The sequence below is a fragment of the Schistocerca gregaria genome, chromosome 3 (assembly GCF_023897955.1).
Source record: "Schistocerca gregaria isolate iqSchGreg1 chromosome 3, iqSchGreg1.2, whole genome shotgun sequence".
In the NCBI taxonomy this organism is placed as follows: Eukaryota; Metazoa; Arthropoda; class Insecta; order Orthoptera; family Acrididae; genus Schistocerca; species Schistocerca gregaria.
In genome coordinates this window covers 934,487,237-934,505,520 of record NC_064922.1, presented here as the reverse complement: position 1 = coordinate 934,505,520, position 18,284 = coordinate 934,487,237, and the positions used below count along the sequence as shown (strand labels likewise).

Here is an 18,284-nt window from a genome sequence, read left to right as displayed (position 1 = left end):
TATCACTGTATGTTCTGTATTCTGTAACGTACTCCTGTGCTGGCCACAAGGTTGATAACGGGTTGTTGTGGTAAGGCATTCCATACCTTGACTAACACCAAATGACTGTTGGTGCAAGTGTACATCATGCAGTATGTCTCTCCAATGCATTCCACGTGTGCTCGGTGGGATTTAAATCGGGGTCAGGCGAGCCAGTCCATTTGCCAAATATCCTCTCATTCCAAGAGTTGCTCCAGCTGCACTGTTCAATGTGGTCATGCACTGTCATAAAAAATGAAGTCATGGCTGAATGCACCACTGAAAAGATGTATGTCTGGAAGGAGTACAGTGTCACAATAGCATTGACCAGTGAGTGTACAGGATTCAAAGACTTGTAGATCAGTAAGCCCACGCAACATTTTGCCTCCCCCACTCAATAACACCAGGACCACCAAAACGATCATGTTCCTGCGTGCATTACATGTTCCATCTCTTCCCATATGAGGGTAGTCCATTATTGCTACTCGGACTGAATCTGCTCTCACCCGAGAAGAGCACGACCCCATTCCTCACTGGACCAGTCCCTGTGCTCTTGACACCACAGCAAATGCTGCTCCTAATGTGTCAACACAACACAACTCACTGGTCATCAGGCAAAGAGATCACCACCATGCAGTCACCGTGCTGCTGTGGAGTGAGAGATTCCGTGCCTTGCCAACCTGTTAAATGTGCTCACAATTGCATCTACTGTTTGACATGGGTCCCCTCTTGCCTATTGCACAATGTTGTAGTCCTGCAGCTGTAATTGACGATGGTTGGCCACCACCTATCTTTCAAGCAGCAGTGCCAGTGGTTTGGAATGCTGCCCATTCCTCACAATTGCATCTACTGTTTGACATGGGTCCCCTCTTGCCTATTGCACAATGTTGTAGTCCTGCAGCTGTAATTGACGATGGTTGGCCACCACCTATCTTTCAAGCAGCAGTGCCAGTGGTTTGGAATGCTGCCCATTCAAGTGAAACAGTGCTGTGAACAGTACCAAACTGCTGGACAAGACGCATCACACTTTATCATCTTTCCAGCTTCCTGATGACTCTTCCCCACGTGAAGTCACTGTGTTTGGACAATGTTGTAATGAAGAACATCACCGCTTGCTGCTTGACACAAGCACTGCCTTTCCCCACTCCTAAAATAGTCTCATCTTGTGGGACCAGCTCCATTTGGCACCGTTGGCACACTGATCTCGAGCGATTTGACGTCCAACTTTGTGTGTATGACTGGGATACCTCTGGCAAAATGCTCCTGCATATCCTATCCACGAAGTAGTTAATATGTTACAGTATATTATCCCTCTCATCCTTAAGTTTTGCAGAGCAGAGTACGTGCTGTACTGAGCTAGCATTTGAAATCTTACATTTCAAATATATTTAAGGGTTTGAGTTGCATTTAAATTTTGCTTTGATATGATTCACAGAGACTACTATAACTCTTGAAAAAATGCATTTTGTTGAGTTTGATAGAAATCCCCTCCTTTTCTACGTTTGTTTTAAAGGTTAATGACGCTTCTCTCTATATAGGTCACAAACACACTCGCGAAATCTTATTTCACTATTTGCGAGCACTTAATTTCCCAAAGCACATCGGCAATGTATTCTATTAATAAATTTATACATTTTGCAAATGGGCTATGAGAAGATTAAAAAGGTGGCATAATATCAAACTGTGTAGTGAAGTTCTAGGCCATTCATATTTCTTTTCCCCTGCAACTGATGTATTAAATTTATTAACTCATTATCTTAGTGTGTTGAATAGATTTCATAGGGCAAATACAAAAGAACAAGACTTGAGAATATGGTTAGACATAATGAAACAAAAGAAACAGTCTTTTTAGATGTATGTGATTTATGTTTAACCATAATGTGTGTGTTACACTTATTTTAACATCTTCAAAATCTTTCATCTGTACAGAAAAACTTCAGTGTGCAACACGAACATGTTGGCAGTGTGAATCTGATGGCACATTCTGGTATTGGATTGTGGATATCTTTAAAAAATTCCAGCACGATATGCCTGTACCACACAGAGACCTTCAAGCATCTCCAGGTACGAAAGATATTTCCAATAGTTAAAACAATAATATGGCAGTGCAGGAGTGTCTACCAAGCAGTCATGAAGCCAAGGACACATGTAGCATATCTGAAATATAAGTTACATTACCCGGTCTCTGCCTTCTATTAGAATGTAAAAGATGTACAGAAGAAAGTTTGTTCTTCTTTTTTATAGCTTTTGTGTTCCGCTAAGAAAGGGGCTATCAGTTCGAAAAGAAGATACTAATTTTCAGTAAGATGGGCTTGCTGTGGACCTCCTGTATATGCTTACATTGTTGTTATTAGTGCTTATGTTTTACACTTAGAATTTACATTTTATATTTTCAATCAGTTATTTATCTACCAGCTCTGTCTGTTTGTGCGTGTAAATCCTTGGTATCATAATACAATAGATACATTTGATTTCAGGACATCAACATAGCTTCAAATATTGCATGCCTCCCTCGAGGCAGTGGGAATGGAGGACCTGTAACGGTAACGGCCCTTATGGCTTGTAAGGGTTTACTGTGGGTCGGCACAGATGCTGGTGTCTGCCTGACGGTGCCTCTGCCTCGACTTGAAGGTGTGCCCATCATCTCGGGGCGTGTTAACATTTCATATCATGCCCATTTTGGTCCTATTTCATTCCTGCTGGCGCTGCAGCCTCGCAGCAACAAAGAATTTACACATCAAGAACCCCAGAATCAGCAGTCACCTGCTTCTGTTGGTAAGAAAATTTTTGATGTTATGTTACATATGACTAAAATATTAGACTAGTGGTAATTGATGGCAGTAGAATATTTTGGTTCAATTGATTAAATTGGTGCCTATTGTTCAGAATCTTAGATTCTGGTCATTCCTTTCCCTATTTTATTATAAAAGTGAGGACTACAGGTTACATCAAAATTAAAGAGGTGGTACAGTAGTTCAGATCAGATTGATAGTATCCTAAATGGAAAGCTGTTTTTGACAAGTCAAATAAAGGAAAATGAAAGGTGTAATGACCGCGATAACAAGCACCATACTGAAGCTTATCAACAGCTGGACCATTCTCTTGCTCACATTTCATGTATGTATGTATGTATGTAAATAAAATAGAAAGAAACTTCCACATGGGAAAAATATATTAAAAACAAAGGTTCCAAGACTTACCAAGCGGGAAAGCGCCGGCAGACAGGCACATGAACAAAACACACAAACACACACAGAGAATTACGAGCTTTCGCAACTGGCAGTTGCTTCGTCAGGAAAGAGGGAAGGAGAGGGAAAAATGAAAGGATGTGGGTTTTAAGGGAGAGGGTAAGGAGTCATTCCAGTCCTGGGAGCGGAAAGACTTCCCTTAGGGGAAAAAAAAGGACAGGTGTACACTCGCGCACACACACACACACACATATCCATCCGCACATACACAGACACAAGCAGACATATCCAATCTCCTGGTTTCCCACCTCCGGAAAGGCAACTCACTCACCCTCCACAACCTTTCCAACAAACCTCAACCTCCTCTCATTGCACACAGACCCAGTCTCTCCCATCTACTCAATCTCCCACTTCCAGCTCCACTCCCCCCAACACCAAAATATGTCTGCTTGTGTCTGTGTATGTGCGGATGGATATGTGTGTGTGTGTGTGTGTGTGTGCGAGTGTACACCTGTCCTTTTTTTTCCCCTAAGGCAAGTCTTTCCGCTCCCGAGATTGGAATGACTCCTTACCCTCTCCCTTAAAACCCACATCCTTTCATTTTTCCCTCTCCTTCCCTCTTTCCTGACGAAGCAACTGCCAGTTGCGAAAGCTCGTAATTCTCTGTGTGTGTGTTTGTGTGTTTTGTTCATGTGCCTGTCTGCCGGCGCTTTCCCGCTTGGTAAGTCTTGGAATCTTTGTTTTTAATATATGTATGTATGTATGCATATATGGAATTGCTCTTAAATCATGCTATCTGAAGTTTGCAAGATTGTACTCCACAGTCATTGATCATCATCCAATTTTGCAGAGTTGTTTCAAAACTAATGTCAAGCCCAGTGTTTTTCATCTACGTCTACATGGATACTCTGCAAATCACATTCAGGTGCCTGGCAGAGGGTTAATCGAACCACCTTCACAATTCTCTATTATTTCAAACTCATATAGCACATGGAAAAATGAACACCTGTATCTCTCCGTACGAGCTCCGATTTCCCTTATTTTATCGTGGTGATCGTTCCTCCCTATGTAGGTCAGTGTCAACAAAATATTTTTGCATTTGGAGGAGAAAGTTGGTGATTGGAATTTCGTGAGAAGATTCCGTCGCAACGCCTTTCTTTTAATGATTTGCTGCCCAAATCCTGTATCATTTCTGTGAAACTGTCTCCCATATTTTGCGGTAATACAAAATGTGCTGCCAGCCCACAACAGTGGTGCCCATCCACTGCAGCCTCAAGCTGTGTAACGAAAGCCATCACAGCCTGAAGCCCAGAGCGAAGTGTCATTAACTCGGCTTGGATCCACAGACAACACTCTCAGTCCCTGTCCATACTAAAGACCGTGGAAAACTAAACTATGCAGATAAACGGACTATCGGCACTTGCTGTGCAGCTCTACTCTAGACCCTGGTGGAAATGCAGGAGCTGTGTATAGTAATAAGCAGATATTCGAAAACCTAACTACTGAAGCACTCAGGTGAAACTAAATAATTTGCCCCTGATTAGGAACTTGTAATATGTCACAAAATTGGCTTACTTTCAAAAACGAAAACGCGACTACTGTAGCTATTAGTTTAAAATTCGCTCCTGATTAGTAACTCGTAAATGACACAAAAGCGGTTACTTCCCAGTTGTTGCGTCTGTATGGGTTGGCTATTTTCTCTTTACCAAAATAATATTTATATAGGTCAGTCTTTGTATAATTTATGCTGTAGTATGATCACTGGATTGTGTAAGTGGTTAATATTATATATTAAGCACAACACTATTTGTTTTGAGTGAGCCTCTTCACATCATCATAGTTAAATACTGCTCAGTGAAGTGATAAAAGTATAGACAAAAGTGTGATTAACATGAAGTACCTTGCCGGTATGTACACAACTGGCTTTTTTTAATTCAGAAACTGCTTGAAATTTCTGTGGTGCAATCACTAGAACTTGAGTGATTTACAGATGTCTTTCTATTTCAAGTTATCAAAAAGCAGCACAGTGTAAATGAGACAAAGCTATCAAACACATTTGAGTAAATTCATAAGGGAAGCAAAAAGTAAAATCACTATTCAAGAACTATTTTACCTCCCTTCTGTTCTTGGTTTAAGTAACCCAAATGTCCCTTACCATGTCTGCTACCTTTCTTTATTTCTTTCTGTCACCTCTCAGTTTCCTCTTAAGAGGATGATTTGATAAGTTGAGTAAATTTCCATGAAAGTATGGATTTGGTCAACTGGGGTTGAAAATGGAAAAAACGAAGGTTCGTGGTACTATTAAACATTCTCATTTGAAAGGTTGAACTGCCTCACAGATCAAAACATAAATGAATGAAGTACACGTGGACCATTTACTTTTGGATTAATGAATTTAAATGTGGTTGGACAAGCACTGAAGGCATTGATTGCACTCTGGCCATCCAATTGAAGTCACCACAAAGGGAATCGTGATATAGTAATGCAAGACTGCCGAACAAATATTCGTGAGATTTCTGAGACATTAAGATTCTCAACTGAGTGCATGCATAATATCTTGCATGAGGATTTGGCTGTGAAGAAGCTCTGTGTGAGGTGGGCGCTGCAATTGCTAGCAGTCGGCCAAAAGTGCATTTGGCACAACATCTCAGCACAATGTCTGTCGATGTTTAATCACAATCTGCAAGACCTTTTGCACCTATTTGTGACTATTTTATGAAACTTGGATCCATTATTACACAGCAGAGTCAAAATGACAATCAGGACAATGAACAACACTGGTTAAAGCGCATGAAAAAAGGCAAAGACTATTTTATGAACTTCCGACATACTGGAATAACTGCAGATCAGCAACTCTTGCTAATCAGCACACTGAAAAATCAGCCAAAGTTGCAAATAAAATAAAAAAAACCGAAATTTCCAACCTTGGCTGGTTTTTTTATTGTACTAAAGACCATTTTGTCAAGTAATTTTTTGATGCCCATTGGTTTTTCGGATTCCTGAGGACTAATTCAAAATCAGTATTTTTTTCTTGCTTTTTTACAAGACTAATCAAACCAACCTCGTATTTAATGAACAAGAATATCAAGTTTGGTGTCTACTTGTCTGACTGTTATCAAATTTTGAACTTTCTGGAAATACTGAACCAAAGATCACCACTGTTACAGCAGAGTGTATACACTTCAGGACAATCAGGAAATCTGGGAAAAACCCTGGAATTTTTCATTGTTTTAGTCTTGAGTTAGATTTTTTTAATTTTGACTGGTAAGAACTGATAGTCTAACAAAGAACTTTACTGTCTCCCACTACTGCAGAATGATACTGCAGCAATAAAACGTAAATGACAGAATAAAACCAGAATAAAATTTAAGTTGGAAAGGACCATTTACAACAACATACAGTGCACATACAAGTGCCTGCCTAAAGCAAAACTTGTAAAAGACTTTAGGACGAAGATAATAGAATATTTCGTAATAGTTAACTACTTCCAATGAGCGTGACGTCATAACTGTTTACATTAAGTTCGTTTTGAGCAGTTGCCAGTGGTCTCCTGTGCATGCACAATTGAGTCGCGTATAAACAGTAAGTTCCGCTTCTGGTTACTTGAAGTGTGGCTGTAGCAGTATCAAGGAACAGTCATGCTAGCCAGAAAAAATTTTCTGCCACATCTAAGCTGCCAGATTTGCGCATGTGCAGAGCAATCTGGGTTGTAGTGGGGAGGGGGATAGTGACCTGTGTTTACATTTGATGATTTTACTGCTTTCTCTTTGTTCACCGTTCACACATCACACGAAAATAAAACTGATTTCTGTGACTGGCAGCTATCAAGTGAATTAAAATACATTCACTTACTTACAGAAGGCTAAAGTTGTTAGTAGTTTCAGTTTTCTGATTTTATTTTATTTCCACATTTTTGGCAGTCAAGCATTAATTGCCTTGCACAACAAAGAAGTTAGTTTTGTTAGTTTGCTAAATAAACGGACTTTTATTAATCGTTTCTGCAGATGCAGTCAATTTATAAGAAACAAAATGTTTCATTCCACACTATTGGCTAGTTTCAACTGTTCGCTGAATTTCAAGTGCACATTTTCATCTTCTGGCATATACTGCATTATAACATAATAAAGAACCAAACATGGTAGACAGTACAGTACTGGTACTCCAAGAAAATCTGCATTCCAAAAAACTGCACTAAAAAGCCTAACATCAGGTTGGGGCCTACTTAATTGTAAATCTGGACATATGAGTGTGTCCTTTAAACCGAATTATGCATTTTGGTATGCTTTACGAATTTCCTACGATCTTGGAGTATCCACTTATGTCCCATTTCTTTTATGATGATATGTAAGAACTCTTAATGCTGTATGTGTAGGAACATACGGGGTTCTTATGTCATCGTAACTGCCCATGCGCCTGCTGAAATGAAACCATGTTGAAGAGGTCGCGGGGAAAGTACCAACCACTTGGAATAATTTTGAGCCCAGAAGACCAGACATATTGCCATTGTTCAAAATTTTACTGGCACATTTGTGATGTATCTTAGTGTAACATACGCTAAACATTTGTTAAAAAAGACCAGCAATGTATGTGAAGGCTTAGCTTTTCGTGTACATTAATTTAAGTCATTAACTTTTCCAATTTGTGTGTTTACACTGCATAGCAGTGATATTACTATTGGCTGACTACATCACGTGTCCTATGCTCTGAATATCTGATGTCATTGGCTGGCGAGATCATGTGACATGAGCTGTGATTGGCTTACAAAAGTACATTGGAATCCGTATTTCAGTGCTTCGGAAATTAACATGTGTTTGGTGAAATTCGTTGTAGTACGAAAATATGCAGCGTACATGTTGTTGCACATAAAAGATCTTTCCAAAATGTGTTTCTTTCTTTCTTCTTCTTCTTCTTCCTCTTCTTTCGTAACAATTAGAACTAATATCACAAAAATTAAATACATGTACATTATCCCACAGGTGGAGGTGACTTATCGTCGGAGACATCATCGTCATCATCTGCAATACGAAATGATGTGCATCTTGGGAGCCCTGTTGTACTAAGGCGTCGAAGACCGAGGGATATCGACCCACTCGCTCGTGGTTCGAAGACACTTCCTCGGGGACTAGGAGGTGGCTCAGCTGCTTCATCTGCTTCTGGTGATGGATGTGACGTGTACGGACTGTATGGAGAACTGATGTATGTGCGGGACTATGAGGGTGAAGGACGAGCTGGCACAGGAGGTGTTACAGATGGTGGCGTAGGTGGTACGGCAACAGATGCTGGTTACGGTTCACTCCGGCGCAGCGACCCCGAGCTGGCAGCAGTGCCAGGTCGTGTGAGCACTCTAGATCGTAGGCTCCTTTTAGCAGCAGGTCGACCCAGATCTTTGGACTTGTCCTCGTGGTCTGTCGACTCACGAGCGTCAACATCGTCGGGATCTGAAGATGCCAGCCGACCGGTTGACAATCTTGTTCAGTGTCCTCCAACACCAATTCCATTGCCACCCGATCCCGAACCACGCCAGCCTCCGCCGCCCCACGATCCAGGTGCTGTTCCTCGGCGCACAGTTGTCACACTAATGGGTGGACGTGGCTATGTCAACTGGAGGCAACAGGGCAAAGGGGGTCCAGAACCAAACAGTAATGATGCACATATTGTAATCTGGGAAATGAAACTGTGACAGTACACTGAGAAGTTTCATGTTATGTGAATTTGAGCATGTTTATCACATACCTTTGCTGGTATGTAAGTATATGAATGGCAGGACCAGAGGGCTCTTACGACCTGGTTGTCTTCTTAAGAATTGAGGTGTAAGAGCTGTCATGCCCCATTGGGTTCAGGCCACCAACTGGTCATGTTAATTATAGCGAAAGCCAACTGAGATGTTTTTGTTATACTTAAGAACTTCGGTTGTCCTTATTAATCCTGGGTACCTGTAAAAAATAAAAGTGAAATTTCTCTCTCTGAGAGCTGACATTAATTATGAAGATGCTCTGGTGTCAGAACAGAGAGGTAATGGTTTACGCTTTTGCTGTGCATTTGTGATGATATGTGTAATACTGTTGATGTTGCACATATGTAAATAGATAGCAGGAATGTTATTACTTATCCAGCAGTATCTGCTGATAAATGTTTTTGATGACATGTAAGTCTCTGTTGAACTGAATTAGAAAAATGTTCAGTGCTTAAAGTCATTTGGTTCCTTATTTGTGTAGATGGCAGTTCAGTGTAATGCAGTGGACCACAATCCTCCCTCCCTTCCCATATAATGGATAAAGATCTCTTATTCGCTGCCTTTTGTGGTTTTTATACTGGACTGCTCAACAGTTTCAAAGAACGCTAACATTTCTAAGTTATTGTATATGACTGAGATGTTTGAATTGTTATGTCAGTTATAGTTTTCAGAAACTTGCTTACTTGTGGGCCAAATTAATGCTACAAAGTGGCTCCTGAGCTACTGCTGGCTCTCATGATCACTCTTGTACATCTTCCCCTTTTTTCCTTTGTCATGATGCTACAGAATTTTGCTTTAATCTTAAGACTGAATACATGCGTGGAGGAGGTTGCAAAACCAGGAGGATAGTTCCTCGTCTGTCTTTCCTTCACCAAATTATTAATTAGTAAACTTGTTATTTAGAAATGTTTATATACCACATTTCCAAGGGTGTCACTGTGATTAGGTTTTGTAAAACACTTTGCGATGTGTACTTCACTCGTAAATAGTGGGTGTACACAGTGACGGTGCAGTTGAAAATTTTATCATATTGTGTAGCTTAAAAGTTCTGTTTTATTTACCATCTGTGATAATAAAAGCTCATTTTCAATGACAGCTGATGTGTACACTGCCCCTTCAGAATTATTCTGCTTTTTGAGGCACGTTTAATTATGAATTGCTAATGGAAGTTTGGTTTTGTGGTAGAGGCATGAGATCCACTTGAACTGAAAAACATTGGGCAACACCTATACATTGTTTGTTCTCATTCTGCCGTCATCCCATCATCTAAAACATTTTCATGGTTCTCTAATATTTATCTGTTACTGCACATTTCTTGTCAGAATCATACATGGAGGCACACTGAATGTATATGCACAAACTATTTTCTGTCGAGCCTCTAAAAGTTTCTTCTTTTTCTGATATGTATCTATAATAAAGAAAGTACAAATTTGATTGAAAATGATTTTTTTTTTTTTAAGATGAAAAGCATTATTTCATTCATATGGCTTAAGTTAAAAGTTCAGTTACATTTGGTACAGTCTCCGCAGTAAACATTAACATAGCTATCAGCTACAAAACATATTATGAAGGATTTTCACATAATTACTTTTCTGTGAATGTCTTAATATTATCAAACTTGATTTGGTTCTTTATTTTGTGAATACTGCTCCCTCAGATCTTCATGCTTTCTTCTGTATTTTTGTTGCACAATAGAAGTACTGCACAAAATGACAAACATGATGAAGTGTTACAGAGTTAACAAGGAACTTGAAAAGTGTTACCAAAACTGGTTAACTGCAGCCAATTAAATATCTGTATATGAAAGTGAGATGTTGATAAAATCACTTATTACATTTTCCATGTACACAGTGTATTATAATTAATTTTTTAAAAATCTATTTTAAAGCATTTATCCAAAGTTACTAGATTTAAGACTAAGATGTAAGTTATTGCAGTATTTAAAATTTAAATGAACTATCATTTCGAGATGACTCTTATTTAATCTCATGTTTTGAAACAAAAAAAATAATGTTGGCAGTTCATTGTATATTTCTGCATATCTTTTTGTTTAATAGACTTTTTCAGTGAACAATCCAGAAACAAAATCTATTATTTGACATAAAACTGTTACATCACTGAGATTCCTCATTGCATAAATTACAGTTTGTTACACAATAAAAATTTAACATTTTTAATGTTGTCTGTAATTTTTATCACACTACCTTCCTAATTGTTTAGTTATGATAACTGTGTAATTTTATTTGGTGCTCACATCTGAGATACCCAAAATAAATTTCTAATACTACAGAAGGAAAAATGGAAAAATGTCCATACCTGAAAATAACACACACACACACACACACACACACACTGTTACACATTTAGAAATGCTTCTATGACGTAGAAGGAATGTGATGCAGAATTCTATACTGTTAGACTCGTAATGTAATATAATGCCTTCTCTTTGTAGTCTGATAGTTCCTACTTAGCCCGTACTGACCTGTAAGGAGGAAGAAAGAGAAGCTCTTTCTGGTACCTTGACCTGCTATGTATCGTCTATTACTTCTTACTGAATGCAAACTGATTATTTGTTGACATTAGCTTCTTGCATTTGGCAGCGAGCTTTGCTTTCGCCTGGACTTGAAATTCCCATCTTTCATTTTGAGTGTGTATGTCTGCACTCCCCTATTGAGGGGGAACAACTTTTTTGTCTTGGTAGTTCGTCTCAATTTATCTTTACTCTTAATTTCTGATGCTTGAAGCTCTTTTCCTTGTGCTCGTAAGCCAGGTCATTGTGGTTTAGGATTACGTGTTGAAAAAACCAAATATATTCTTACTCAAACTTTTTTCATCCATTTGCTTGAATAACCATCACTCAGGAACAAACAGGGTTCAGATGCATAGCAAACTATTGGTTTCGGAGCTGTTGTAAAATAACATATGCTGATGTTCTGAAAAAGGAATGTTTTAGTAGATTGTTCAAGGTTCTGTAGTCTTTCTGGAAGTCGTTCTTTGTCCAAACTTTTATTCATGGTGATCTTGCCTAGGTATTTCTACTTCATTCATACCTTCTTATTGAATGGGAATACTGAGAAACTCACAAATGTCCATTTTGTGACAGGACTGTTCTTTTGATTTTGTGCTTTAAACGCACAGGCCAATCATGATATAGAGAAATCACATACATTCTAGCACTTTTTGCATTGTTATGCAGCCATTGTATCACCTCAACTGAATAGAGATCCTACACTTATGAAAGATTTGAACTTCTTGAAATTTTAAATTTTCAGCACTGTTATAAACAGAGAGAATAAATGATATTGTCTCCTACTCTTTGCTTTAATTGATTTATTTTGTTATTTGTGCTGAAAAGTTAGACGGTGGTGATGCTAGTGACAAATGTCTGTAAATAATGAAGAAAGAATGCAGTGGAGTTTCCGAAACATACAGCCATAAAATGAGAAAGGGTGAAGAAAGAAGCATCTATAAATTGGAAAGGGGATAGGGGCTAGAGATGAACCAAAACATCATGGTTATGACTGCAGGTGAGTTCAGACCTGTGCTTCAAAACTGAGAGTTAATTACAGTAGAACCTCGCTAATCTGACATCTGTTGTTCTGACTCCCAGCTTAGTCTGACTATCCCATTTCCAGTGTTTGGTTTCCAAAATGGATCAGTGGACAGTTGACTATTGATAGATGGGATAGTTCATTCAGTTTTATTATGAAACAGCTCATTTCTAATGTGATCAGCAAATGTTATTGTACATGAATTTGTTTTATAAATTAGTGACAAATATTCTTTCATATTTAAGTGTGTAAAAATAAATTAGGGATCAAATAAACTGAACATGTGACACTCTTTTTAAAGGAGAAACTGAAAGTGCTTTTAAGATTACATAAAGGTGAGTCCCTTCACAACATTCCAAGTGAGGTAGGGGTTGGCATAACAACTGTTAAAATGTGGAGAAAAAATTGGAAAACTTTTAAAAGTCATACAGTGACAATTGATGATGAGAAACGACTGAAAATGCACAAGATTTTTAACAGACCTAAAATTGAAATTCTAGACAAATCTCTGTGGATGTGGTTTGAGCAGGAAAGAAGAAAAGGAACTCTGTTGTCTGGAAATGTTGTCTGATAATAGAAAAGGCACTGGCAAACTCAGATGGAAACAATGAAAATGAAAAGTCTACAGCAAGTGAAGGCTGCTTGTATTAGTGGAGAAAAAAAGGTGGCATTCACAATGTAGTTATTTCCAGTGAGATGTCTGCTGATGAAACAGCTATCAATGGATTTGTTCCAGAATTTGGAAACTTAGTTAAAAGAACTTAATCTGACTCTTGAAAAGTGTAGAACATTTATGAGTCAGGCTTAAGCTACAAAATGCTCCTTACAAGAACTTTTGCAGCATAAAATAAGTCTGTATTAGGTACAAAACTTGCCAAAGATAACATAACTGTTGCTCTCTGTAGTAATTCTAATGACAATCACAAGATATTGTCTTTTTATGTTATGGATCAATGAAAGTGTTCTTCTGATAATCCAACCTTTTTTGCATTCCGACCATGCTCTCAGTCCTCTAGGGGATGGATTATTGTTGTTCTATTGTATCAAAGTGAACATAATAGAGCAAAACATTAAATTCAATTGAATGTATAATGCTATTTCCAGTTGCTGGGTGAAATCCATGGCAACTAAGATAATGGAGGGCAGCAAGGTAGAATTATACACTAAATTTATTGACTTTCAAACAAAAAATGAACAGAATCAGTTCCTTCAAAGCCTCATAGAAGTAAAACATTAGCAAGACAGACACTGAGTATTGATAAGGAAGTTGGGAGGAAGAAACCAAAAGGACTGTCGTATGTTTATTAGTGATTTGGGTCTGGCTGTATGATATAGATTTGTAAAACTGCCGTCGAGCAGTAACCGAATAAGGTGCCTGTGCAATTTGTTGAAAGAAGGAAAATCTCCACAAGATAGAGAGGAAAATGCCTTCCTGGAAATGCAAGCTAGTGGGTTTAACAGTGGAAATAAAAAATCACATCAACTCATTTCTAGTCAAGAAAGCACATTATATCAACAAAGCATGGAATTATCTCAATCTTGAACTTAACGTGAAGATTGTGTCAGATGTTAAAAAAACATGTAACCCAATATTCATGTTGATTATCAATTTTATTTGAAAATTTTCTGTGGAGATCTTAATTTAAAATGGCAGCCACAAGTGGACAAGTGTTGCACGTGTGAAGAGCTTGGTATAAACATGAAAAGTCCACCTTTGACTGATGCTGCTTAAATGGCAGCAAAAGAAAAGTTAATAGTGCACAAGAGGGTTGTTGATAAATTCTTCAAGAAATCACATGCAGTTAAAGAGAACACGGAAACAGATTCTAGCACTGCAGGACTCTCATTTGATTTTATGCAGAGCGAAGCATCTATCAGATACTAATATAAGACACATTTTACTTGCATCAGTTTTAAGCCAATGTTTTCAATGTGCCTGAATTATGGGGCAGAAAACCCAGGAATGAGGGAATATTACAAAAAAACCCTAATGAAATCTGTTCATTTCTTTTTGACTATACAAATGCAAATGTTGGGAAACATGTTAAACTAGTTCTCTGACTCTTGTGGAAGGCAAAATAAAATCCATGCAATAGTGTGATTTTGTTTTATGCTTATGGCACATGGAAGTTTTCAGTTCATCACGTGTTACTCTGTGGTAGAGATTTCAGCATGGTAAAAAGGAAAATTAGAAAGGTGGATAGGATATATTTGCTGAAAGAATATGCACAATCAACGAGAGTCCAACACAAAGATTAATTTTGAAGTGAAAATGCCAAAAATGCATGAGGTGCTAAATTTTCGGGGATGGTGGCCAAAGTTCTACCAAAAGAATGCTATTTCCATTGCAACTCCAGGAAAGGCTAAACAAAGAAACAACAAACGACACTTGCAATACATCAGTTCTACTATTCACATGCATGTCTTTGTGGTGTTAAAAGTTGGGCCATTCATTGATGGAGCAGAACAGCACTCATTTCAGCTGGCTGATCCAGCTGTAATTCCACATACCACTATAAGTTAGGGTTAACAAAATCATGTACCTATAAAAAAAGTGGTGTTTGTTGCTTTGGTCATCCTCAGCCTAACACGCCACCATCCTAGTTTTTGACTTCCACCTCAAAGATGGCTCCATTAATACCTCCGTCCATATCAAACCTACCAACCACCAGCTTCGACAGCTGCGACCCATTACATACCAAGAAGTTGCTTCCGTACAGCCTAGTCACCAATGGGCAGTGTCTGTAGTGACAGGTAGTCCCTCTCAAAATATACCGAGGGTCTCGCTGAGGCTTTCAGGGACCAAAATTACCCTCCCAACCTAGTACAGAAACAGATACTAAATGATTTGTCTCTCCAGTCACCTGCTGCCTCCCACATTCGCACTAGACTGAAGCAACTGCATCACATTCTCCATCAGGGTTTCAACTACCTCTCGTCATGCTCTGGAATGAGAAATATCCTACCCACTATCCTTCCCACCTCTCCCACAGTTGTATTCCACTGCTCACTGAAACTATACAATATCCTTGTCCAACCCTACTCCCAACCCTTTGCCTTGTGGCTCATATCCCTGTAATAGGCCTGCATGCAAGTTCTGTCCCATACATCCTCCCACCACCACCACCACCACCACCACCACCACCACCACCACCACCTATTCGAGCTGGTCACAAGCATTATTTAGCCCATCAACAGGAGGGCTATCTATGAATGCAGTCAAGTGATCTACAAACTGCAACCACTGTGCAGCATCCTGCATGGGCATGACAACCAACAAGCTGTCTGTTCACGGCAATTGCCACTGAAAAACTGTGGCCAAGAGATAGAGGGAATGTGCCTTCTTGCAGCGGTTTACTGTAGGTCTGTAGAAGAGCGTAGCGTTCCAAAGGATTGGAAAAGGACACAGGTCATCCCCGTTTTCAAGAAGGGATGTCGAACAGATGTACAGAACTATAGACCTGTATCTCTAATGTCGATCAGTTGTAGAATTTTGGAACACGTATTATGTTCGAGTATAATGACTTTTCTGGAGACTAGAAATCTACTCCGTAGGAATCAGTATGGGTTTCAAAAAAGACAATCATGTGAAATCCAGGAGGGCCATAGACACGGGTTGCCAGGTAGATGCCGTGTTGCTTGACTCCCGCAAGGCATTTGATATGGTTCCCCACAGTCATTTAATGAACAAAGTAATACCAGTCATTTAATGAACAAAGTAAGAGCATATGGACTATCAGACCAATTGTGTGATAGGATTGAAGAGTTCCTAGATAACAGAACGCAGCATGTCATTCTGAATGGAGAGAGAAGTCTTCCGCTGTAAGAGTGATTTCAGGTGTGCCGCAAGGGAGTGTCATACGATTGTTGCTATTCACAGGATACATTAATGACTTTGTGGATAACATCGGAAGTTCACTGAGGCTTTTTGCTGATGATGCTGTGGTATATTGAGAGGTTGTAACAATGGAAAATTGTACTGTAATGCAGGAGGATCTGCAGCGAATTGACGCATGGTGCAGGGAATGGCAATTGAATCTCACTGTAGACAAGTGTAATGTGCTGCGAATACATAGAAGGAAAGATCCTTCATTATTTAGCTACAATATAGCAGGTCAACAACTGGAAGCAGTTAATTCCATAAATTACTTGGGAGTAAGCATTAGGAGTGATTTAAAATGGAATGATCATATAAACTTGATCATCGGTAAAACAGGTGCCAGACTGAGAGTCATTGGAAGAGTCCTAAGGAAATGCAATACGAAAAATAGGAAGTAGGTTACGGTACGCTTGTTCACCCACTGCTTGAATACGGCTCAGCAGTATGGGATCTGTACCAGATAGGGTTGATAGAAGAGATAGAGAAGATCCAATGGAGAGAAGGGCGCTTCATTACAGGATCATTTAGTAATCGCGAAAGTGTTACGGAGATGATAGATAAACTCCAGAGGAAGACTCTGCAGGAGAGACGCTCAGTAGCTCAGTACAGGCTTTTGTTGACGTTTCGAGAACATACATTCACCGACGAGTATATTGCCCCCTCCTACGTATATCTCGTAAAGAAACCATAAGGCCGTAAAGAGACCATAAGGATAAAATCAGAGAGATTAGAGCCCACACAGAGGCATACGGACAATCCTTCTTTCCACGAACAATATGAGACTGGAATACAAGGGAGAACCGATAGAGGTACTCAAGGTACCCTCTGCCACACACCGTCAGGTGGCTTGCGGAGTATGGATGTAGATGTAGATGTAGATCCAGTTGCTGAAATGCTGTCTGACACAACATGCTTCACTTCAATGACTGCTTCACAGCGGATGCCATCTGGATCCTGTCTTCCAACACCAGCTTTTCTGAACTGCACAGATGGGAATTATCCCTGCATCCCTTAACTCCCCTGGCCAGAACCTTCGCTAGACGCTGACCTTCACTCACTTATCCCTTTCCCTGATTCCACTTCAGCACTATGTAACCTTCTATTCCACCAACTCTATCCTTTTTTTTCCCTCTCCACTACACCCCCACCCTCCCCAACATTCCGACTGCACCTAGCAGCTGAATGCTATCCTCACCATGTCCCTGCTTTCTCTCACAAGCAACGCTACACCCTCCACCACCCCTCCTTACCCCACCACCCAGATGGCTTCTCCTATCAGGCGCGATTGCGCCTCATAGTAGACTTGGTGGCCACAGACATTGGTTGTGTTTGTGTGTGTGTTCTCAATGATAGGAGGCCTTTTGGCTGAAAGCTCACATTTATAGCATTCTTTTTGTTGAGCCTGTCTGCAACTCAACCTCTCTACATCCTTTTCATAATGCTTTTGTTATTTCATCCTGGATTTTCCACTGTGTAATGAACTATGTGTGGAGTATAACGCTAAAGAGAATATAAAATATATATAATTTGTTTGATTTTTATCCATATTAGCAGTGAAGTTTGAGTTATGTAACGATTTATGTTTAGTCATTACAAACTATTGAGAAAACCCACATGTTCACTAAGAAAATTCTAACTTAACATAAAGATTTTTGACAGTGCATTGGCACTCTTCCCTCTGCATTCATTTTAATGAAAAATGAGAAGAAAAATGGAACTTCAGTGTAATGTTAAGGCCTGGAATGTTTTTTGTGTTGCCTGAAGAGTGGGGTTTTGGTCATCTGTGGTAGGTTTGGTAGGACATTTTTGAAGTTGGTCCATACATCTGTTTTCTTGAAGGATGTCTTCCTGCCAGTTTGCTTGGTGACTTCCATTAGTAGGTTAATCTGGATCTGAGTGATTTCCATGTTGTT

General features: G+C 39.4%; 1 protein-coding gene across 3 annotated transcripts in view; it reads left to right on the top strand.

Moving 5' to 3' along the window:
- LOC126355824 (rho guanine nucleotide exchange factor 10) overlaps positions 1–11,117 on the top strand; it is a 483,616-nt gene extending 472,499 nt beyond the window's left edge. For all 3 annotated transcript variants that reach the window (XM_050006270.1, XM_050006272.1, XM_050006271.1), the window contains 3 exons: positions 1,948–2,082; positions 2,496–2,793; positions 8,183–11,117. In XM_050006270.1, coding sequence (XP_049862227.1) covers positions 1,948–2,082; positions 2,496–2,793; positions 8,183–8,886 — 1,137 coding nt within the window. In that variant the 3' untranslated portion in view covers positions 8,887–11,117. The remainder of the gene's footprint in view (positions 1–1,947; positions 2,083–2,495; positions 2,794–8,182) is intronic.
- The last annotated feature ends 7,167 nt before the right edge of the window (positions 11,118–18,284 follow it).